The sequence below is a fragment of the Microtus oregoni genome, unplaced genomic scaffold (assembly GCF_018167655.1).
Source record: "Microtus oregoni isolate MIOR12 unplaced genomic scaffold, Mior012 000000F_ref0000247, whole genome shotgun sequence".
In the NCBI taxonomy this organism is placed as follows: domain Eukaryota; kingdom Metazoa; phylum Chordata; class Mammalia; order Rodentia; family Cricetidae; genus Microtus; species Microtus oregoni.
The window spans coordinates 73,855,744-73,880,140 of record NW_024543059.1 but is presented as its reverse complement, the minus strand read 5'-3'; the positions used below and the strand labels follow the sequence as shown (position 1 = coordinate 73,880,140).

Sequence of the window (24,397 nt, the reverse complement as noted above, 5' to 3'; positions counted from 1 at the left end):
TTTTATATGCTTACTATTAATTAAAACTAACTTAAACGTTTAGGGTCCCTTTCCCCCCATTTTGAGAAGCACAGAGTCTTAGGATTGTGCTAGAATCCTTCTGTGTGCTTTTTTTTTAATCTGCTACAGATAACCTCCGAGGTCATTTTGGAAGTCTTTTAAATTTCAGCTTTAATCCCACCGGGTAGCGCTTCACAGTTAATGTGACTGAGATACCTTAGCCAGTAATGCAAAATAAAGGGCTTCAAATGCAGATTTCTGATTTCAGAGCTACCTGGCCACTTCCCTCTTAGCTCTCCCTGGAAGCCCAAACCAAGAGGTGACCCAACTTAGGGCTTTTGTGTGACTCTGCTGCAAATATGCTCAGACGACAATCTGGTCCTGCTCAGATATGAATACGAGAGGTGACTTATTTATATGTTGAAATTTCTGAACGTTTGAAAGGCCTACCATGTGTGCTGTTAAAAGGTTTCTAATTTAAAATTATTGCGTTAGATAATCATGCTTCAAGTGACAGTGTGATTTATCACCACTAATCAAGATTCTGGTCCCTCCTAGACTTGGTGTTTGTATCTGGTTTTGTTCTCTCTTACATAAATATGAGGTTTACATATAAAATTCTGACTGTGTAATATAGGGCTAATGAGTCACAGATGGACAGATCCTGGCACATTACCATCTAATAACATTTTAAACTCATATTCCACAGTAAAAACAAAAGCAAATGGTACACATCTGTTTTCCACCTCGTGGCATTTCTGGGTTTGTGTAGAGTCGACGCTTCATGTAGGGAGAAGAAGAGGACACAGGTCACCTCAAACCCACCCAGCCACTTCATGCCTTATCAGAGCAGATCTGGCACAAGGGGTGAGGGTTCCTTTGCTTAGCTTCCTGAGAACTCAGAGCGCTCAGCGGTGAGGACCAAAGGCTGAATCCACAGGACTGAAGCACATCTTCATGCTACAAACCTCATTTTACTAATTTTTATAAAAAACAAACAAACAAGAAAACATATGCCCCAATCTCTGACCTTTGCTATATGGATATACATATTTAGCAAATGCCAAAGAGTTGCAATGTTTTTAACCCTATTTATTAGTGTATGTGTGTGTATATAGATATATCAATTATATATCTATTATATATCAATTATATTATCTATATACACACAAATATAATTAATATATAAATATTATATATAATATAAAATATAATTAATATTGTATTGATCTATATTACACACATAAACACACACACATCCTCAAGCTGAAGGGTAGAACAGACAGAAGAAACTGAGGCCATCCATTGTTGGACTGTCATTAACTTATATAGTAAACATGTTCTATAGTTTAAAAGGGACTAAAAGGCTGCAATTTCAAGTGGCTTTTTTTTTTTTTTAAGAAATGGAGCAAAGTCAAAATTTCTCTTTCAGATTTTCCCAGTTGGTACCGCTGTGAGGATGACTTGATGCCACTGGCTGCAGTCTTGGCCCATGCAGCCTCCCCCACCCCCCACTCTCCTTGTCTAAGGAATCCTGAGCCTTTTCTGTCTTCAGGGGTTGTATGATCTGTCCAATTCTTTTGGAACAGTCACGTGATAGAACGATTACTGTAAAGTGCGACTGTAAATCACTCTGATGTGACATATACATTATAAGAGACAGATTTCCATCTACTACCTCACAAAGGTTCCTGAACCCAGGGCAGAGACCCGAGATCCATCCCATGAGCACAGAGAGGAATTTTGATTTGTTGGGTAGTAACATTTATTTTACATGGCGAACTGTTTGTTCCGAAAAATACTTCCAACCTGACAAGAAAACTCTGCTCACTGTTGTTGTGGATAAAAGAATTAATATGTGTGCTATATGTATTGTATGTCCTAATTTGTAAAGAGAATACCAATGGGTAGAATGTTGTCATAGCAATGTCTACAGTTATCTCCAGTTTTACTAACCCTTTAAAAAGAAGATTCCAGAAACATTAAGAGCTGCAAACTGTACACATGAATGCATATCCCATCACAATGAGTCAGCAGCCTGGCCGTTCCATGCTTTACGGAATGGCTGTTTTACTTGGAAGCCTTTTGTGTCTGATATATGTCGAAGTGTGTTCAGAACCTCAGCGGGAAGGGGGAGTTTTACGCATGCGCCTTGTTTTTGTTTGTCTACCGGTAAAATGTCTGTGTGACGTTTTGTGTCGTGTTGTTTTGGTGTTGTGCCACGTCCATAGGGCCTGCCAGGCTTCCCCACAGTTGCTGCCCTACACAGCAATCAGATCCTCACCGTCAAGGTTTGTGAATGATATTCACGCTTACTCGGTCAGAACGGCAATCAGCATAAGCGTGAGCGAGAACCGTCCATGGGCTTTCCCAGCTTCTGCTCCTATTGCCAGGTGACTGAGCTGGGCACCTGGGACCTCAGGTGTACCAGGGAGGTCGGACCTGGTCTAAGAGAGAACCTCCTGAGCATTCATGAGGAGGATAGTGAAGTTAAACAAGAACAATGACAATCAAAAGCATGGCTGCCCAGGAGGCAGTCTCATATCCGTGGCTGGATTCACACATATTCCAAAGCTCTATGATGCTTTCCCTGCCAATCATGTAATTCTAAGGATTCTAAGTTTGGGGTGTCCATCCCTGGTTCATTCCACATTATGCTGGTTGACAGATCTGACGGAATTGGAACTGGTGCTCTGTCTGCAGACTCTTTTACTCAGGGTGCAGAATACAAGGTCATTCTGGTTCACTCGCTTCTAGGAGTGGATGCACTAAAACATGCCCCCCCCCCAACACCCAAATGAAAGGGTACTAAAGGTACTCAATTCTAATAAAAAGTCAGGACTCGTTCCATTTCAGGACTGTCTTTCTTCCAGAGAGGCTGAGGGTCTGTCAGACATGAGTGCCAGTTCCCTTTTATTTGATGGTCATTATGAATCTAATGTGTATATCTTTATTTCTTTCTCGGGGCCTTCTGACGCTTATTCCTCAACTCTCTCATCTCTGAACTTCAACCTTTGACCTCCTGACTGATCAGATGGTGTTTCCTAAGATCAATCATGGCTTTCTCTCTGCTGATCAGCAGCTCATTAAACGGCGGCTGATTAAGGTAGTGCTGCTTCCTGCTGGAGTCTGCGTTCTCCTCCGCGTTCAAGTACTGTCCTGGGCACGGCGGCTTTGCTTTTATCTCTTATGCATGGCGCACAGAGGGCGGGAGGGTCTTTGTAAATATCTCAGAATAGGGTTGTGTTTGGTGACTTATAGTATAGAAAGCCCACCTGGTTTGGTTCTTTTCTTTAAATCAAGATAGCTTCAATTGCAATCAGCAATAGACATGTTTCCCAAGCTCTCTGTCTCTGATAAATTATACACCTACTATGCAATGGAGCCGGAGCCCATTTTGCTTTATCTTTGATTCTGTGAACAAATATATTTTCAAACTAAAAATGCAACCACCCGTTGATCAGGGTAGATGTATCCTATAGAGCATTGCCCTTAAACAGGGCTTTGTTCGGCTCTGAATACAGTAATCAACAGTGCACTCCGAGAGCCGTGCTGCGGGGATGAGAGCTGCTTAGGTTTCCATAGCATCTGTTTGGCTCTCCCACAATAAATTCTTGCTCCTTGCTGACAGGTAGCTTGCCAGTCGGCTTCATATTTATGGTGGCCTGGTTTCTTATGGGTAAATGTAGATTAGATAATATGAATTTAAAATGCTGAGATGGAACCTGAATGTTAATCGCTCATGATTATTGTTGCCTCATTCCCTTCCTCCCTTCCAGGGTGACCAAGGACAAGCAGGGCCTCCAGGACCCCCAGGCCCTCCTGGTCCAAGAGGCCCACCTGGGGACACAGGAAAAGATGGCCCCCGAGGGATGCCAGGAGTACCCGTGAGTTTCTTCCTGGATTGTTGTGCTCCAATATTTTGTTCCATGTTTAGGGGTTAAAAAAAGAGAGAGATCAAAAACCCATTGCCATTGTTCTTGAGTTCTCAGTAGTCCTCATTGTCCACTATGTTCAGCAAGTCTGGTTTTATCCCATGCTTTTTCAGACCCAGGCCAGCTAGTCAGTTTGGATGCTCACCTTACTAGACCTGGATGGAGGTGGGTGGTCCTTGGACTTCCCGCAGGTCAGGGAACCCTGATTGCTCTTCGGGCTGATGAGGGAGGGGGACTTGACCGGGGGAGGGGGAGGGAAATGGGAGGCAGTGGCGGGGAGGAGGCAGAAATCTTTAATAATAAGAGAGAGAGAGAGAGATGGAACAGGTGACAAGGGACAATAGGGCCAAGAGTTCCGGTGACTAGAGAAGGCTGGGGAGGTGGGATGAGAGGCAAGGGCCCTCCAGCAATGTTTCACTTCATATCTGGGCCCAAGAAGAGCCAGAGACCTGAAGACGGCACCTGGGTGGATCTCAGGTGAGCTTTGGGACGTACACAGAGAGAAATGCCCCGTCTTGCCTGTATCTTGCCTGCCGTTGAGTACGCCACTGCCTTTTTGTGTAAAGTGGGTTATTAGCGAGAAAAACGAAGCCAGCTATCAATCCTGTTTTCTCAAAGGCCCACAGTGGACACAATAAAACTCCACATTGCTAATGGAAGGCAAGTGGATGGAGCTTTCTAATACTGATCCCTTGCAAATGACTTGGCTAAGAATGTTTTGTGACAACAGATTAATGACTTAAGCGCCAGAGGGTATGACCATATTATCACTTGACATTTACATCTGAGGCTTATCTAACAGAAACCACTTTTAAATGATCTCAACACTAGAATTAGTTATAGCAATAACAAAAACATGGGACACTGATAAATGATATGACTTGGTCCATGCAACCCACCATTTCAAGGAATATTTGGACAAGATAAAAAAAAATGACTGGGTTGATTTTGTAATTCCAGGGCTAGAAATTAAGGTTTACTGCTGAGTTAACTTTTATTTAATAAATTGTTTAAATTGTTTTTATTAGTGATGTTCTAGTTCAAAAGTAAAGATGAAAATATTTTCTAACAAAGTAGAAATATTTGAAAATAAAACCCAGGGGGAGAAAAATTGAGATCAACCATGGTTGTTAATGTTATTGTATGTTGTCTTGACATTTTTAATGCACATATTTTTGTATCGCTTTTCTAAGAATCAATCCATGTGTGAAGATACAGGGCCTTTTATCCCTTTTTGCTGGCGTTTTCTCCAAAGCCCCACGTTCCTTTCTGAAGGTTGTGTGTCTACTCATATGAAATCAGGAACAGGCTAAACTGCCCATTGGGGATGCTTTCCCTGAATATTTGAAGGTGGCCGGTTCATCCTAACCCTGCCTGTTTAATGTCTGACATTTTCTTAGACTGGCGCTCTTGAGAGAGCCTTCCGTGGCTTCAGGGGATGGACAGCTCTCACTGACAACTAGTCACCATAGTCGCTGTCTTCCAATACTCAGTTACAAACATTTGCTGGCTGGCATGGTGGTACACAACATCAGTCCTGTGATGCTGGCACTCAGGAGGCGGAGCCAGAAAGAGTGCTATAAGTTCAAGACCAGCATGGGCAGACTGGAGAGATGGCTCAGTAGTTCAGAGCACTGACTGCTCTTCCATGGAACCCAGATTTGAGTCTGAGCACCTACGTGGAGGCTCACAACTGTCTGTAGCTCCATTTCCATGGGGATCTACCACTGCCTTTTGACTTCTGAGGACACTGAACACGCATAGTGCACAGACATATGTGCAGGCCAAATACACATATACATAAAAGAAATATTCTTGAGGATATGTTTTAAAAACCAGTATGGACTGCACAGTGAGTTCTACCAGTCTAGAGAACAGTGTGGAAATCTGTTTTAAAAAGAACCAAAACAAAGAAATAGTCCAACATGTGATTGGTAGAAAAATGGCTAGGTCATCAAAATTATATATTATAGAAGAAGCAAATATATGCTAGATGTTATTATTAGAAGATAGAGATAAGGGAGCTGGGGGATGGCTCAGTAGGTAAGTGCCATGCAAACTTGAAGGCCAGAGTCTAAACCCCAACATCAAGTTTGTAGCCCCATCATAGGGAAGGCAAGGCAAGAGGATTCTTGGTGCTTGCTGGCCGCCAGTCTAACCAAATCAGTGGAATTCAACTCCAGTGAAAGCTCTACCTCAAAAGTCAGGCTGCAACTGAGAAGACAGCAGATGCCAACCTCTGGTGATGGGAGCCTTCACACAAAGCGCAAATAAACTAAAGAATTCCACAAATAGTTTTGTCTTTTATAATGGCTCAGAGGAATTTTCCATATACTATCATAACCACTAGAAAAAATTCTCTGTAGAAGTGAGACAGATGCTGGAGAGATGCTCAACAGTCAAGAACACAGGTTCCCAGTACATGGTTCACCCCTACCTTTAACTTCTGTTCCAGGGGGTCTAGTGTGCTCCTCTGGTCTCAGTGGGTACTGTGTACTTGGTGCACATGCATAAATGTAGGCAACTCACTTACGTACATAGAATAGAAACAAATACATAGTTTTTAAATGTAACCTGGAAAATACTCATTTTTGAAAGGCCATCATCATCTATGCATATTGGAAATACAGGCACAGATCTCTATAAACCAGTAGCCAGAGCCTGTTGATATGGTGTGATAATGAAACACAATAGTAAGTTCATATTAACCTGTTCATTGTGAAACAAAGCCACACAAAACAGCAGAACATTCTCTATCAGTATTAATAAACATGTCTGATTAATGCAAAGGAGCAAAATTCAAAATCAGCCTCTGCTCATTTTTCTACTAAAGAGTATGGAAAGGGGGATTCCCTGGCCTGCAGTGGTTCTGCCTTTGTATCAGCGTGGGAGCACAGGATGATCTAAACCAAGCTTGTTAAACTCAAATGCTTATAAGATACAGTCACAGAAGGACGATCAGCTCTTTGTTATCACATTTACAGTCTATTTAATCTTTCAAAAAAAATGTACTTGACATTCACAGGACCAAGAAAGTATTGAGGAAAAGAAGATAGCCGAAAATTTTTAAACACTTTCTAATGACTCATCGTTATTAATTTTTTTAAAGGGTGAACCAGGGAAACCAGGAGAACAAGGCTTGATGGTACGTATCTCAGTTTATTTTTTAATAAAATTAATAGAAGCTGAGTTGTTAAAAACTATGGTCAAGTTTATGAGTGAGTAATCAACCTTTTTGCATGAGCCATAAAGGACACAGTAATTTCTGAAAGCTAGAAGAGAACAGTCTCTGCTTGCTACATGTTAAGGATCACAAGGGTTCTGTTGCTGTGAGGAGACTCAACATGACCACAGCAACTCTTATAAAGAAAAGCATCTAATTGGGGCTGGCTTAAAGTTTGAGAGGCCTTAGTCCATTATCATGGTGCATAGCAGCATGCGGTTAGACATGGTACTAGAGAAGGAGCTGAGAGCTACATTCTGATTCACATTCATAGCAGCATGCAGTCAGACATGGTACTGGAGAAGGAGCTGAGAGCTACATTCTGATTCACAGGTGGCAGAGAGAGAAAGGTGGGGGAGAGACTGGGCCTACCCTGAGGTTTCAAAGACCACCCCCAGTGAAACACTCCCTCCATCAGAGCCGTACCTCCTAATCTTTCTAATCCAACCAATGAGTTTTGAACATTCAAATACATGAGTCTATGGGGGCCATTGTCATTCAAACCACCACAACTGTATATCTCTAGAAACAATACTGGGGGGGGGGTGGAGGAAGGGGGGAGGGCGGAAGAGAGAGAGAGAGAGAGAGAGAGAGAAGTTCCAAAGATAAGGAGAAAGAATGGTAGAACAGGTTAGAGGAGCTTACATAATCAGGTTGGTGTAACAGAGGTTAAATTCAGAGACGTGCCTGTTAGTTCTAAAAGAAACCTGTCGGACTGGGACGTTAGATAGTTCAGTGGGGAAGAGCATGAAGACATGAGTTCAGAGCCCCAGCTGGTGTTGAACCTGTAACCCCAGGGCAGGAAAGTGAGGGGCAGGAAGACAGCTGGGACTTACACAAAAACCCTTGTACAGTCATAGAAAGAGGCAGGTTTTGGTTTTGTTTGTGTTTCTTTCTTTGCTGAAGGGCTCCACCCAGAGAGAAATTTGGGATTTCTACCGTCAGCAAAAGCAGAGTACACGGTGAAATGATGCTGTGTGAACGTGTGTGAACACAACAATCACGGTTCCTGGCGATTTGTTAATTCATTGCCAGTGTAGAAAAGTCATGTCAGCTTGTTGAGGCCTACAGGGCACATCTTCAACCTGCTCTCCACCTCTTCCTCTCTACCTGCTCTAACCAGCTGCATGATTTTTTTTTAACCTTATTGGGAAACATAGAGTGATCCTTCTAGAAGTGAGCCAAGATTGATCTAGAGCATGGCTCACACCCATCTGGGATGTAGACTGAGTGAGCCTAACAAGTCTACATGTCCATGCTCGCATCACGCAGATAGTTCGGGTATAAAATTTATTTGAAGAGTTCTTACTGCATGCCTAGAAAAGCAGATGTACAGAAGCATAACAGCTAGCCGAACGCTGAAGTAAACATGAAAACTAGCAAGAGAACAGGCTTCCTGCTGCAGGAGAAGCCTTATAGGGCAGTGCTTGAGGAAAAGCCCACCCACTCTGCCGGTGGAACTGACTAGTGGTGGAATGAAAGCCCCTGAGATGGAGTTGCACCACCACGCAGAAATTGTTCTATTCATGGCCTGTAAGATAAAGATATATATTTGGTCTAGATTTTAAAAGGAAATTATAAAACATTTATCACTAGTAGCATGGTGCAGTTTCAGAGTGGAAGAAGAATTCTTGGAAGAGTAGGCTATACATTTTGAAATTGTTTTAGGCACCTATAATTTCTGGCCTGGGGGCTCAGCCAAACCTACTCCTTTTATTCATCCCTACATCAAAATCTACTTGGCATTCTTGGGAGGCCTTGTGCACCCCAAGGCTGTGCAGACGTATCTCTCTCTGGCTCCTCTTTGCACTCTGACCCCTGATGCAGCATCCTAAACATATATGGTATTCCTAACTTAACGGGTGCTTTGGAGAACTATATTCTTGCTTTCCCTAGCTGTTTGTCTATTCTCCAGGATAGAGTATATGAACAATACATAATCTCACTTTCCTTCCGTTTCTAGTTTTATTTTTATTCATGTTCTTGGAGTGCCAGAGTTTGAACCCAGGACCTTACATAAGCTAAGTGCCTGCCCTACTTAAGCTGTTTTCATTTCTAATTTAAGTCATTAAATATTAGTGTTTCACCTAGCCCTAAATGAATTATATTGTTACCTCACTGTGCTTCTATTTCCCAACTCATATAAAAACTTCCCCAAATGCAGATAAATATTGGGCATATTTTCTATAAACCTTTCCCCTTCTCTTTAAAGTCTTCAGATGAGTTCATGTCTCATTTTCTAGATGCAGCCAAGCAATGTAAATGAAATCACAAATGTCCCAAGGACTTGTGGGCTTAATGATCTTCTAAAGTGAATTTATAGATGATCTCTTTTAAAAGTGGAAATTATTGCTTTAAGTGAACGTTTCTTTAATATGCAAACTGGTTAAAACCTGTTGTACATCTCTGTGATTATTCACAAATGAATGTAAGGAATGTACAACCCAGACCAATAGTGAGAAATTTCTGTGCCCCCCCCCCGTCCCCAATCCCCATCCCAAAGACAGCCACCGTTCTGACTAGTGTCATCATGAGTTAGCTTTGTCTGCACTTGAATTGTACACTAATCGACTCATACAGTATGTCCACACTTGTGTCTGGACTCTTTCCTTCAGCATTGTATTTGTGAGATCATCTACTTCTGTTTTAATAGCCTTCACAGCTGTTCAAAAAAAAAAATAGGAGGAAGAACTTTACTTCCTCTATTACCCCGTTAAAACACCATCAGTCAGAGCAGTGGATGAATGAGGGCCCTGTCTGACCTTGGGCAAGTCACTTAACCCCTCGATTTCTCATCTGTACAGAAAAAATAACACTGTCTCTGCTCGCCTTAATAGCTTGACAGAGACAAATGCAATAAATTAGTGGAAATCTCTTTAAAATATGTAATGAGAACTATATATGAGTGTGTTATTATCACTCTTTGTCCTCTATACAGTATATGAGTATGGATTTATATAACTGATGTATGCATGAATTTTTTTTTACATGAATCAGATTCTCATTAATCCACCTATTTTAAAATTGCTAGAGAATTTGGTTCTTTAAAACAGTCCATTTCAGGGTCTGTTTTTGTACAGCAGCAGAACTCTTTAATTCATTTTCTCTGCAATCTGAACTAGTGTGTTTTATACTTGTCTGCTCACACAAAGGATCCCAGCACATTTTGACCCATCTCAAAAAGAATACTGGAAATATATTTGAACTCTTGTTTGTTTCGACTTGGTTTGGTCTGGGATTTTTGAGACCCATTTCCCAGCTTGCCATTTTCCAGGCTGGCCTAGAAATCACTTTGCAACTCAGGCCGGCTTCACACTCATGATCTGCCTGCCTGGCCTCCTACGAACTGGGATTATAGGAATATGGCACCACGTTTAGCATTCAGAGTGGTCATGTTTATGAGACAAGAACTCTTCTACAGTTTTTATTTTGTGTGTCTCTCTGTGTGTATGTGCGCACGTGTGTGTGTGTCATGCTTGCTCACATGCACACGTACACACAGTGTTTTAACCTAGAAATCTGGAAGGAAGAAGAGTGCAGTGCCATGTTCATGCTGGCTTGAAAGCACCTAATGTGGGAACGTCGTCTTTGTCCTCTGTACAGATGCATAGACTGTTGATAGTGGTTGCTGTTCTATGCCTCTTGATGGATTATGAGCAGCAAGTTAAGTGCGGCCATGAGATGCCCCGGGAACTACAAGAAATCCCACAGATAAGCAGTATTCCTCTTGAGGAAACTGTCGAGCGGTATAAGCAGCCACACAGAAAGACTCCAGGATAGCTCTAGGAGAATGGTTACCAGATCAATGGCAGTATAGCCTGTCCATGTTGCCGTTGGAAGTGCTGTTGCCTCTCTTCTATCTGTTGTCACCGAGTCTTCCGTTTATCCCATCACATCATCAATTTTTCATGGTGTGACTGCTCATCCGCCAGCTCAAACAAAGCACAGTGAAAAGCGCCGCTCTTTTCCTCTCTGGAGAGCACCTCCCTGTTGGTTTGAGTGGCTCAGTAGTGCTTGTTTAGATGAGGGCTCTAATGAGGCGCTGGGGGAATCTTTGTGAATTTCAAATGTCTCTGATGGTGAAATGAGGACGCGAAAACCAACCTACAAAGCTGTTTACGAGTGTGTCAGGTAGGGATTTCGTTTCCATAATCCAGGACTGATCGTTAGACTGCACGTATTAACAGCGTGCCTGATACAATAAGAGGTGGGGGAGCCTGAAGCTTAAGCAGGCCCGCTTCCCTCAAATCCCGCTCAGCATCTAGTCTGTAAATGTGACCTTCGGGCTTTCTGAGATGTTCTGGGGAGATTTTAAAAGACAGAATCTGGAACTTAAAATTTTTTCACTATATCTAAATAAAAGCAGACACCTCGTCCTGCCCCCCAACACACACTATACCGTAAAACCAAACATACAGCTAAGAGCTGGTCAGGACTGGAAGTGTACAAGGTTGAATTCTAGCACAGGTCATGTCCAGATCTGTCTTCCAAATAGTCTTTCTAAATAGTTATTGGAATTGTATTTAATGGCATCTTTGCTTTAGATTCCCTACTGCTTTTGTTTTCTTTGACAAGTAGCAACATGAAATATAGATGTCCTTTTTAAAAGATTTCTTATATATTTAATAGATATTATTAATAATATTCTTATTAGTATATTATATATGCTCTCTTCTCATATGTATAAGAGTTCTATCTGCATGTACAGCTTTATTCCAGAAGTGGACATCAGATCCCGCTATAGATAGTCATGAGCTACCATGTGGTTGCTGGGAAATATACCCAGGTCCTCTGGAAGAGCAGCCAGTTCTCGTCATCACATAGAGCCACTTCTCCAGCCCAGGATGGCATTTTTAACACCTGCTAACTCATGCCTATTTCCTAGTGATGTGAGATGCCCTTTTGTGTATGTGTTGCTTTTATTGGTTAATGAATAAAGCTGCTTTGGCCTATAGCAGGACAGACTGGAAGAGATATAGAGAGAGTAGGAGGAGTCAAGGAGATGCCATGTAGCTGCCAAATGAGAAGGATATGCCAGAACCATACCAGTAGGCCACAGTCTCATGGTGATACACAGATTGATAGAAATGAGTTAATTTAAGATCTAAGAGCTAGCCAGTAAGAAGCCTGAGCTAATAGGCCAAGCAGTGTTGTAATTAATATAGTCCCTGCGTGACTATTTGGGTTGGAGTGGCCAGGAAACGAATGAGCAGTCTCCAAATACAACCTACTGTGCTACTACCTTTTTATCAACTTGTCACTGCTGGAGTCACCTGGGAAGAAGGACTCTCAGTTGAGAAAATGCTCTGCCAGTCAATAAACAAGTCTATGGAGTGTTTCCTTCATTAATGACTGGGCTAATGTAGAGGACACAGCCCACTGTGGGTGGTACTACCCTGTACTGGAGGTCCTGGCTTGTCCAAACAACACTGAACAGGCTAGTAAGGAGCATTCTTCCATGGTCACTGCTTCAGTTGCTGCCTCCAGGCTCCTGCCTTGAGTTGCTACCCTGACTTCCCTTCATGATGTATTATTAGCTGTAAGCTGAACTAAACCCTTTCCTCCTCTTCCAACTTGCTTTTGGCCTTGGTGTTGTATCATAGCGATAGATAGTAAGCGTAGATACCTGGATGCTATGCTTTGGTCTAAAGTGTCTGTGTGTCTGAGGTTTCCTATACTCTTGCCTCCCCTGTTCTGAAACTTTGTTCCTTCCTGTTTTCCACCCAGTTTGTATGGGAGCTCCATAACACACTTTCTCTATCATAAAAAAATGTTTAAATTTTCACTCACTGGGCTTTAACGACATCGAAATATTCAGGAAAAGTTGCCCATTAAAGTGAAATTTGGACATGTGCCTGAGTAATTTGTTGATGATTTTAGTATGCTTTAATTTTGCTTATAAACGTGTCATTACATTTGAGTCCCATGAGCCCAACCATGCTCATGTGTGTGTTGATAACATAGCATCAATAGCATTTCTGCCTCATCTAAAATGAACCTGAAAGGAGCAGTATGTGAAGACTTGCTCCAACTATCTTCTGTTACAGTGCCCTGCTGTGCTACAGCTGATAAACGCACAGGTTTCCTGAACTGGACTTTGATCTGCCTGTTCTCTTGGTCAGCAGATGTTAGACACTGGAGAACACAGTAGACTGCTCACGCTCCTTTGGCTCTGACTGAGAAAGTGAGACCCCATCCCACAGGGTCCGTCCCTCTTCCCTGGGTGTGTTTGCTCCTAGTACCTAGTCAGTGATGTATTCCAAACGGGCAAGAGGAAATAGACAAGTGATACCTTCTTTGTCCACAGCTGCCCTAGTGGCCCCTGCTGTAGCTCGCCCCGAGAGGACTTTGTTGATTCCTATGTGCACAGACTTTTCTTGAGGTATCCGAGAGGCTCATTAGTGTAATATGTGATGGAAAGATGTTTTATCTGTCATTTGAAGTACGAACTGTCTAAAAAGATGTGTAGGTGACAGGAGCCACCTTGATTTTGGTTTTTCTTTAAGGACTTCCAGACTGTGATTATCTCTATGGTAAGACTCTTTCTTTATACTGGTTCCAACTAAACGTCAAAAATCCTATATTATATTATATATAATATAATATATTGAACAAGTTTAAATACCTAGAATTTAGATTCACCATTCAGAGAACATGGTACTATTGAAAGATACAAATTCCCTTCCAACTCTACAGTCCTGCCATCTTAGAATGTCCATTAAATGCATATATGTACCTTGTTTCTTCATTTATGTAAATACCTCATAAATGAATTCAAAGGACATTCATTTATTTTTTTTTACTTTTTAGACAAAATGAAAAAAGGAAATTATTATGCAAAAGATGTAAATACTAAAATTTGATAAACCAAGATAATGAACGCTAAATAAGTTCTGCCTTCTAACGTCCACAAAACTATTCTCATCATGGTGATTTATAAAATTGAAATTCAGAAATTGTGTGCTTCTAAAAGTTCAAAGTCCGAATATGCCAGCAAGAGGACAGCTGTGATCAGCGCCATCCCTAACCAACAGGCTTCTCCTTTTCTTCCGTGCCTTCACCCGCCCTCCCCAATATGTAACCGATTTTCTAAGACTCATGATCTCTGCTACTCACAGGACCTAACTCCATGCACATCCCATAAAATAGCCATTACGTTGCTTAATCTTGATCATTAACTTGACCGAGTTAAGAAACTCCATTACATTACATTACATATAATATTACATTATATGTAATATAATTATATATAGTATATAATATATAAACATTCTCCATATATACTATAGCATTGATAAAGCACACCATTGGCATGTATCTGTGAGGGCATTACCAGAGAGGGTTAGCTGAGTAGGAAAGACCCACCCTTGGGCGGTGGTGGCGCACGCCTTTAATCCCAGCGCTCGGGAGGCAGAGGCAGGTGGATCTCTGTGAGTTCGAGGCCAGCCTGGTCTAGAAGAGCTAGTTCCAGGACAGGAACCAAAAGCTATGGAGAAACCCTGTCTCGAAAATAAAATAAAATAAATAAATAAATAAATAAATAAAAAGAAAGAAAGGAAAGCCCCATCCTGAACGTGACTGGCATCATCTCTTGAGAGAAAGAAGGAAGCCCACAGAATGTCAGCATTCCTCATTGCTCTGTTCCTGGTCCACTGGGATGGGAGTGAGCAGCTCTGACCTCCAGCGCCCATCACTATGATGAATCCCATCCCCAAGCCTTGAGCAAATAAAAACCTGCCCTCCCTTAGGCAATATCAGGCATCGCCATAAGAAACAAGGAAAGTAACACATCATGGCATTGTCCTGTGTTCTAATTTACTGTTATGGACACCAGTGTGGCTCCCCTTCAGAAAAGAAACAGCTGGAGGAGGCAAGGACAGCTGTCGTCAAAATGAGCAGAAAAATCCAGGGCTCTTGGTATCCCAGCTGAAGTCTAGGTCTGGACAGTTGAGGTTGCAGGTTGGCCTCACAGATTCCTAGCTGGGAGACCTAAACCAGGGAAGAGAGATTTAAAAGGCCTTCTTGCTCAGGTCTAGGGCTTCGAGTATGGAGAAGAGGTTTTTAAAAAGTAACCTTCTGCTTCTAGCATCTCCTTTAAGAAAATGCCACACATGTACTTCGGCATCCCTCACACTACACTAGAACTGCCTGCTGCTGTGTTCTGTAACACTTATCCCACCTTACACTAGTTGCTGTGGTTAGAAGGTTTATTAAACTGAATGACTGATATGAATTATATCTTTATTATGCATGGCATTTGTATTAATAAGGTACTGATACCTAAGTTACTGTGCTTTTTCTTTTTTCTCTGACTGTGTCCTGTCTCACCAGGGGTAGAATCAAATAGGATAAACACAACTGGTTTTCTCCAGATTGTCTCTTCTCTTCAGTAACTTCTCTTTGTTCAAGTCCTACAGATTATTTAGACTATATATGTGCTCATGAACGGCATGATTGAAGGACCAGTTGCCATGAGAACAGTGGGAAATTAAACATCTATTTCTAGTCACGGGACGTGGCTCTTTTGAAGTCAGACCTATCAAAAGAAGTCCTAGAAATCTCCTAGCCTTTTACTTTACAGATTAAAAAGTAGCATAATCAATGCAGCCAGGTTGGTGGAAAAGACAGTGACAGAACCCTGGCTCACTTGGTGACAGTCTCACAGGCTTCCCGGTCTAAATCCACAGTGTCCGACGCAATGTCTACTAACTACATGTGACGAGTTCAGAATCGGGTGCAGTAAATCAAAATTAAAACGTTAGCTCTGAAAACTCCGCGAGCAACATTTCCGGTGCTCAGTGGCCATGTGTGGCTAGTGGCTCCCCTGTCGGATTAAGCAATACAGAATGTTTTCATCATCACGAAACCTTCCACTAGACAGGACTCGTTGGCCTTCCGAGATAGAAAACAGGCCTGCACACACGAGTCTATATTATACTCTTAAATTCAAGACATCTGTGAGTCACAGGATATGCAGATTCTAGGAGCAGCGTTTCTCAGCATTGCTGATTTTAAATAGGGCAAGAGCCTAGATGCCCCCTGCATACAAATATTTCTTTTTACTAAATGTGTGGCGTGATAGGGCCTTTATGAACCACAAAACTCCTTTTAAGGCATTCGAGGGAAGCATGTAATCACGGAGGGCAGAGGAGCCCGATAATTTTTCTTCTTTGGGGGTTGTTTCCACTTTGGGTTCAGCACCAAGAAACAATTTATTAAATATTTAGAAGGGACAGAGTGAACTAATTTAGCTGTGGGTATCTGGTGACCACAGGGCTTCTGTTTTGGAACCTGATAGTACAGACGCTTAAACGTTTAGATCTACCTTTAATCTATCTGTGCTAGTCAATGCTCCATTTTTCATCTTGGGTTCTGGTTTTGTCAAGTGATGAGAAAAATGTATCACCTATTTAATTTCCTGGGCTGTAAGCAACCTCTCTTCGAAAGGTCACGGCCTCATGATTTTGAGAAATACCAGTAAATGAATTGCCCTGGTTTAATATTTCCCTATAGGTCAACACAGGAGATGGGGCAGTCAGGGGACATTTGCTCTTTTTAAAAAATGACTGCTCATTAGACCCTTTGCCATAAAGTACTCATGAGCAAACGTTGACGCCAAGCCATCCCACTGACAAGGTATGAGTTTGAGAGGAATTTTCTCAAATAATAGGAGTTTTGGGGGGAGAAATGCTACAGAAACAAAAATCCTAGATAACTTAAATGCTAACAACTGCTTCGAAACTGAGGACTCTTTCCTGTTGGTCATGTTATATTTTGAGTGCTAAAATAATGGTATCTAGTAAATATAATTTTTGATGTTTTTAATATTTCAACTTATTTAAATAATTTCATAATAAGCACTGCCTCAAGACCCAAAGATGTAAAATATGTGTTCTGAGGAAGTTTTTACTTGGTTAAGTAGATTTTCATATGTAAGTTTATTAAAGAATAATTATTTGAAAACCACTAGCATGTGACAGAAAATAAGGTTTGTCTAGGCATCATGGAGAAGACTCACAAAGAATGTGAATCGTGACCCTGGGTTCTAGAAGAGTGATTAAGAAATTCAGATAAAGACTAATAGGAGAAGGAAATGAACTTCATGGGATTATTAATAAATATGGCTGAAGACAGCAAAGCCCATGAAGCCTGGTATGTGTGGCACTGAGATGTAGCGGTCTCTGCCCAGTGTCCCATCACAACCACTACAGAACTACTGCTAAACCATTGGCCTTTGTGTAGAGGGTACCAGAGCAGCAGCGCTTGGCATCCCACACTTTCCCAACAGTCTATCTTGCTGCTTCCCAAAACTCCAAATCTTGCACATCATCCCTTGAATGCTACTCCAGACATCCATTGTGGATAGAATTTCTGTCTCATAGTCTTCAAGTAAGAGATTGAGGTCTGGAGAAGCGAATCTTTAAAGAATGCTTCTCGAGTGAGGCGAATTACCCTTATGCGTTTCTTCTTTATACGCCAACATTATGAATTTTGTGACCTTGTGATGCATTTAACCAGGTATATTACTATCTCTCAAAAGTTGTGATGAAATTTTGTAACACCAGCACATTGAGAAGGCCCAGGGCTTAGGTTTTAAGATTACATATGATGCAGATCTCATGATTCTTCCCATTGGAATCACCTTCGAGAAATATTTCCTTTATTTTGGCTGCCTTTTATTAAAACAAGGGGACATTTTAAAGTCAAAAGTAAGTTCTTTTAAATGAATTAATACTTTGGGCTTCTGTCCTCTTCTCCGTGTTTTCTTTTTCTTTTCTACAGAAGTTGATTGTATATTCTTGCATCCAGCAATGACCAGCAGCTTCCAGAGCTTTGGATTTTACTGTTAGCCATCAGGGACAGAACAGGAACTGTGTCCACCCCCTACATCATTTCCTAATAGCAGGCAACCAGAACTTGCTTTAAAACATCTCCCAAGAGGCATCCTAAAGCACATCGTCTAGCAACTCAGCATCCTGTTTAAGCAATTAATGCCTTAGTCAAATCTGTGCTCGTGTCGTTAGGGTCAGAGAAATTCATTTTTTTCCCAAACAGTGATCCATCAATGAAAGTGCTTCTTAAAATATATGTAAAGTAGGAACTGTAGCTGGTGCATGCTGCTTGTAGAGTCTTATTTCTTGGCTGCCTGCTTCGAAGATTATCTTGGAATGATAATTCAATCCACTCTCCGTATGACTTCCCGCACTACGTTAGCGACCTTAGGCTGCTGTTCTACCATACGTGGTACAGGGTAACTAAGATGAGTTTTGCTTTATTGCTCTGTAGAAACTATGGATTGAAATCACTTGGGAGGAATTTGATAACTCTAGTAGTTTGGGAGCTACTGTTATAAGCCAGTAGCAGTAACATGACTCAAGCAGTAGAATAAAAGCTTGTCTTTCCTCCCCTGAGACATTATGCTTAAGGTTTAAGAAGGGGAAAAATGGATTGACTATGTATTCTATGACTATAACCATTCTTATCATTTTTATCATAGTCTAAGTAAGCCCATTGGTCTTCCAGGTCTTGACTAGATAGGACAATTCCATTCTACCTTCTCTATCCATTTCCCGTCTCCTCCTAATACCCACCGACTGTCCTGCAGTGTTCTTTGGAACTTTATGTGCTCCTCAGTTTGGGCCTTTGCACCTGTCCCCTCGTCACTAGCATTCTTCCCATTTCCCAGGTCTGGTCTGCCTGACGAAGCTCTACTCAGCTGAAGCCTGATAGACTTAGGCAGGAGTCAAGCGACTCTCAGACCTGAGCTAACATGCCTTTGGTTAAAGACGATCACTCCCTTGGGAGCTGCCATATTTGTCTGACTTACTTGCTCACTATATATTGAATATTGTATATAATCATTAGAGTGGAATTTAGCAGAGTTGAAGAAACAAGAAAGGACAATCAAGTATATTATATAATTCTTGCTTATAATCTTCTATCTAAACTTTGTTTTGTATAATTCTCTTTACCATTTTCTGGCAGATCATAAAAATAATGAGTTATGTATACATTAAGTAATGTATACATAAAATAATGAGCTGCATATACATTAACATTAGTATAATAGTACTACTCCACACAGAATTGTTCAATGTCTTTTAATCCTTTAAATAAAACTATTTCCACTACACAGAATTCTTCAATGAAAACTACATATCTTTTATCACTCAGAATCTATACTGATATGAGGATATTTCAAAGTTCAAATTATACTTGAGTTTCTTAAGTTAAACTTAAAGAAATGTTACTATGTTGGTAATCTATATATAATATTGTTTCTAATTTTAAAACATGCAGGAATTATTTTGAAAAAACAAATTTACATTTTGATTATGCGCAAAAAAATACTCAAAAGTATAAATGCACCTGCCAAGAAAAATGTCTAAGAAGAAATGCTGTACTAAGAAAAATGGACCAAATGGATTATAATTCTATTCTAGAAACTGACTTATCCAAACTTACTGAATTATTGATATAACACTATATAGAACTACTTTGGAAGTCTTGAACTACTGGAATCCTCATGTTAGCAATAAAAAGAGCATTAGGTTCACTAGTGAATAATGCATTTATGATATCCTTCATCCAAGCCATTATTTAGGCTGAAAGTGTAAGTTTAAGATTAGACAAGTTGGGCCAGCAAGCTGGCTCAGCGGATTAAAGCACTTGTTACACAGACCTAACCACCTTAGTTTGAGTCCCAGAACCCCCCGTGGGAGGAGAGAAAAGACTTCTCACTTCCACATAGACAGCATAGAATGTATTCATATTCATATACATACATCATGACACACAAACACAAGCACGCCACAAGCAATAGCTTTTTTCAAAGATTACATGAGCTAATGAATGAGTCTACAGTATTACCTATTACTTTATAAATTCACATTTGTACCAGAAACAAGGCTAATGAGATATACATGTCTTAACGAGCTGGTAACAACATGCTTTAATTTCAAAATTGTTTTTGAACCTTAAGGAAACCTTAGGAAACCTTAAGTTATACATTTATATTTAATTACTACATTATCACAGATATATGAGTGTTATCAAATTAAACATATTTGAAACATACTTAAGAAAAATCTCATTTAGTTTAATAAACTATGTATCTGTGTGTGTGTGTGTGTGTGTGTGTGTGTGTGTGTGCACAAGTGTTTGTTTACTTACACAAAAGTATGCCTACCCCTTGTATTCAACTCGACTCAACTCCTGATTCCCTTCTGGTAACGGGTGGCGCTCTCCTTGGCTCCCAACCATTTTTCCTTCAGTGAGATTTAAGAACTATATGTACCTTCTTTGTAACTGAGAATATATCTTGGCAGAAGACTTGCAAATCATCTATAAGAGGTGTATTCATAATTCAAAATTAATGTTTTTCTTAAAGAACTGCTTTTATGAGTTTACAAAAATAACACTAGATTCCTAAACCTGAATGGAAAATACACTAAATTTCTTTGGTTATTTGATTTTTCTTAAATATTGCATTAAAATATCCTAGTCTGATTTTATATGATTAGTCTTTCTAAATCCCTGATTTAATATGACAAATAATATTTAATATAATATGCAACAAAGATAAAATTAAAAAATGCCATGTTTGTTAGTCTCCACTTATAATTCTTGATATACGGTTTCCTTATTTTATTTGAAATAGTCCCTTGAAATGGAATACCCAATTTTAGCGAATGATGTTTTTTCAAGTGGCAAAGTTATATTTGAAATGGGAATGCAGCCCTTGAGAATTGGGCATATACATCCTCTGTCTAAACGCTGAATCAATGCAGTCCTCATCACAGAGTTTCCTTCCCGACCCCAGCACGTCAGGAAGGGAAACCCTCCGGAGACTCTTGAGAAGATGGGATCCTGGGCAGTGATAAACCCAAAGCTTTTCTTCCTTCTCAGATTCCCTATCACGGCTTTGCAATGTCTGCCCTTGCTTAGCTTTGACGTTCGTTTCCCCAAACAGTTTACACCACTGAGGAAATGATTAAGCCTGTTTATGTGCTAACGGGAAAGACCTGGTGGGGAAGAGCAGGCTGATACAGATGCAGGGGGAATTGATTGGAAAGGTCCCCCCGGGCAGAGGCAAGGATGGATTCCAGAGTCTACCTGATGAACTGGCCTTGTGAGGAGGGAGGGGCTCTTCTTCCTCTGAGGCCCATGTGGGCTTGGGTTGATGAGAGATGTGATCTGGATGGGATTTACACCCAATGGTCTATTTTCTCTGCAAAAGCTAAAACGGAGGATTTCAAACAGAGCGAGATGGGTGGGGAGAATGTCCGCAGAGGCACAGATAGCAAGCCGATTAGAAACACAGTTGGTGGTTCTGGTTGTTCAACAGAGTAAGGCAAGGAGGACTGGGAGTTGGTATGACCCAGCGTACATTCAATAACCTGGGGCTGATTATAGAGGAAATGAGTCTTCTTGGGACAAAAACAGCAGTGGAGAGCAAGTTCTCTGGATGTTTCTAAACACTGTATCTGCTCATTCCTTAACACGCCTGACCCAGTCTTCCCCTGATGATCGTGCTCATGTTTTAGACCATGTTACAGAGTAGGGACGGCAGATGTTGATCAATGGCAATGCCACATGAAAATAAGCTGCTAGGGTAGCATGATGCACTGAAGAGCTCTTGTGTAAATGGTGGCCTCTCTACAGTCACTAAAACACACCCAAATCAAATACGCTTCTTAAGGAACTAAAAAAAAAAAAAAAAAAAATGCCTGATACCTTTACTTAAAAGTAGACATAAGGAGTCAGAAATGAGGTTGTAGCTTTGTGTATTCTTTTTCACTGTTGGAAAACCTTGCTGTCATCTAAATTAAGTCAACAGATCCTAACACTGGCTTTGTGGTTGAGAACTGCTTAATTTCATGACTGTCACTGTATTTGCATTTTCTAAGTAAACATTCCCCTTCATCTCACTGCGTTCTGTAGTCTGCCTGCCTCTCAGAGAGGTCTGACGAGCTGGCAGCATCCCCGTTCCCTTCTCAGGCGCTGCCTTTAGCCTTGGCCTCCCCAGTTTGTAAACAAGATTTTGCTCAGGTCACTTGATTACGTTTCCAAAGAATAAAACACAACAGGGCGCCTTGCTTGCAAGCCTACTTACCAGGGCTGTACTAATGAAGGCACCATGTAATCTGTCCGTTTTCTAGAGAATGGTGTCGCGTTCTAACTGCTTCTAGCAACAATGTCCCTGGCCCTCCAAATGAGACTGATTGGCTAGAGAGATCACAGGAATATCAAGCAATAATGCACTGGGACCTCAACCATTTTCTTTATAAAAGAGAAATATATATATTGTATTTTCAACTGAGGATTTTCCTTTTCAGCATTTTTTAGTACAGCAGAGGGAACCTTACAGAATAGGATGACTTTGTTTTGATTGTTGGCTGACTGATCATCTAAGTTTAAATGGCAGTAGTATTATGTTAATTGAATTGTTTTTCCTCTTTTAGGGACCTTTGGGGCCTCCAGGACAAAAGGTAGGGTGTGTGTATCAGTGTTAAGGAAGTACTTACTCTGCTTTGTCTAATGAGAGCAAGAGAAGTGGGTGGAATTAGCAACCATAGCCGGTGCTAATGGGGTTAGTGCCCTTTGCGTATTCTGCTTTCTAAACCATTTTATTTTTTTATTTTTTTGGTTTTTCGAGACAGGGTTTCTCTGTGGCTTTGGAGCCTGTCCTGGAACTAGCTCTTGTAGACCAGGCTGGTCTAAACCATTTTATTAAGGCACATCAGGATGGGCCTTAGATTTCCTCTCTGCTCCATTGCAGAATGTTCAGTAAGTCCAGAGAAGACATTTTGAGCTGTCTGCCGAACTCGTAGGTTATGGAATATTTAATTCAAATATTGTTAACACATTCTGACAGCATTTACAACATGAAGGATCATGTGACACTGCAAATTGATTGCTGGCCTTGGTCAACCATATAACTGCCAAATGGCCACAGAACTGACCCACGTAGAGGATATGCTTGTTGCTTGATTCATTGCTCGGTTTGGCTCACTCACTGTCCCCCTTGGCTGAGGGAAACTGAAAAGTGACTTCCTGATTATAATTTCAGTCTTTGCCACCATCACCAAATTCCATTTTAAAGGGGAGGATCTAGAAGTCTGAGATCACACGGCAATGGTTTAGCAGCGAATACACAGCAACAGCAGAGAGATGGCTTTTTGCCATCACTGCTAACCTCCCACCCTGAACAGGGAGGGAGAGGATGTCCAACTCGCAGAAAACAATTGTGTTGTAACAGGTGGGAAAGTGATTGCTCTTCATCCTTGGACTTCATCAAAGATAGAGACTTTTTATCCCCAAGTGCCAGGCATGTGCCATCTGTTGAAACACAATCCCTCAAAACCAAGTCAAGTCCCTGCACTGTGAGACCTCTTGCGTGCCGGAACACTTTGTCCCTCATAATAATGTCTCTATTAAAGCTCAGTGTGAAATTGTAAAGTTAGCCTGATCCACGTGCAACCAGGATAAAATGCCGGCTCCAGGCTGCAAGATCTTTAATTCCAGACCCATAGGATCATGGGCTGCATTAAGAAACTTGCCAGCTCAATTTGTTTGGCATATAAGTTTTCTCCAGTGAGCTCTTTTTAGAACAGTGTCATGATTATCATGCCTATTTAATAAAAATTCTTCCATTATTATAAAAGAAATTTAACATATAACTAAAAGTCTGTTTTCTTGCTCTACACTAAGAATAAGCAAACACACACACACACACACACACACCCCTTCTCCCAGAGCCTAAAGTGCATGTGGTGAAGGGGAGAAATGGCACTGCCTTTTAAAAATATTTACTAATACTTAGGTGCCTTGTGTTATTTCAGGTAGTGACTGGCTTTCCTTCCCTCAGTTGAGCCATCCACAGTTGACTGTTCATTTTCAGACAATGGGTATACGTGTTCATGTTTACATGTGCAGGGATCTTCAGCTTCAAAATTCAGAAGTTATGTTGTTTCGGGTCAGTGCACAAGATTTGTGATGCCCTCTCGTCCACTTTAGAAGCCTTATCGATACTTAGGTGACTTAACATGCTTCCTGGAAGCCCAGAGGGAAAGTGGTCTGAATATAACAAATTTGAGTTTCCAGCATAGCTTCCTCATGTAGTAATCAGTTGCTTTTTTAATTACCTTCTGTTTATGTTCTATAAATTTGGCAAGTTCAAGAGTCGCTGCTGTGGCTTGGCTTTTCCCTGGTGGAACTAAATTATCTATGTCTTTAA

At 41.0% G+C, this 24,397-nt stretch overlaps 1 protein-coding gene across 3 annotated transcripts in view; it reads left to right on the top strand.

The window, feature by feature from the left end:
• The window catches only part of Col25a1 (collagen type XXV alpha 1 chain), a 385,869-nt gene that overhangs the window by 264,767 nt on the left and 96,705 nt on the right, over positions 1–24,397 (top strand). For all 3 annotated transcript variants that reach the window (XM_041633950.1, XM_041633896.1, XM_041633829.1), the window contains exons 8-11: positions 3,035–3,106; positions 3,780–3,887; positions 7,045–7,080; positions 22,623–22,649. In XM_041633950.1, the coding sequence (XP_041489884.1) occupies positions 3,035–3,106; positions 3,780–3,887; positions 7,045–7,080; positions 22,623–22,649 (243 nt within the window). The remainder of the gene's footprint in view (positions 1–3,034; positions 3,107–3,779; positions 3,888–7,044; positions 7,081–22,622; positions 22,650–24,397) is intronic.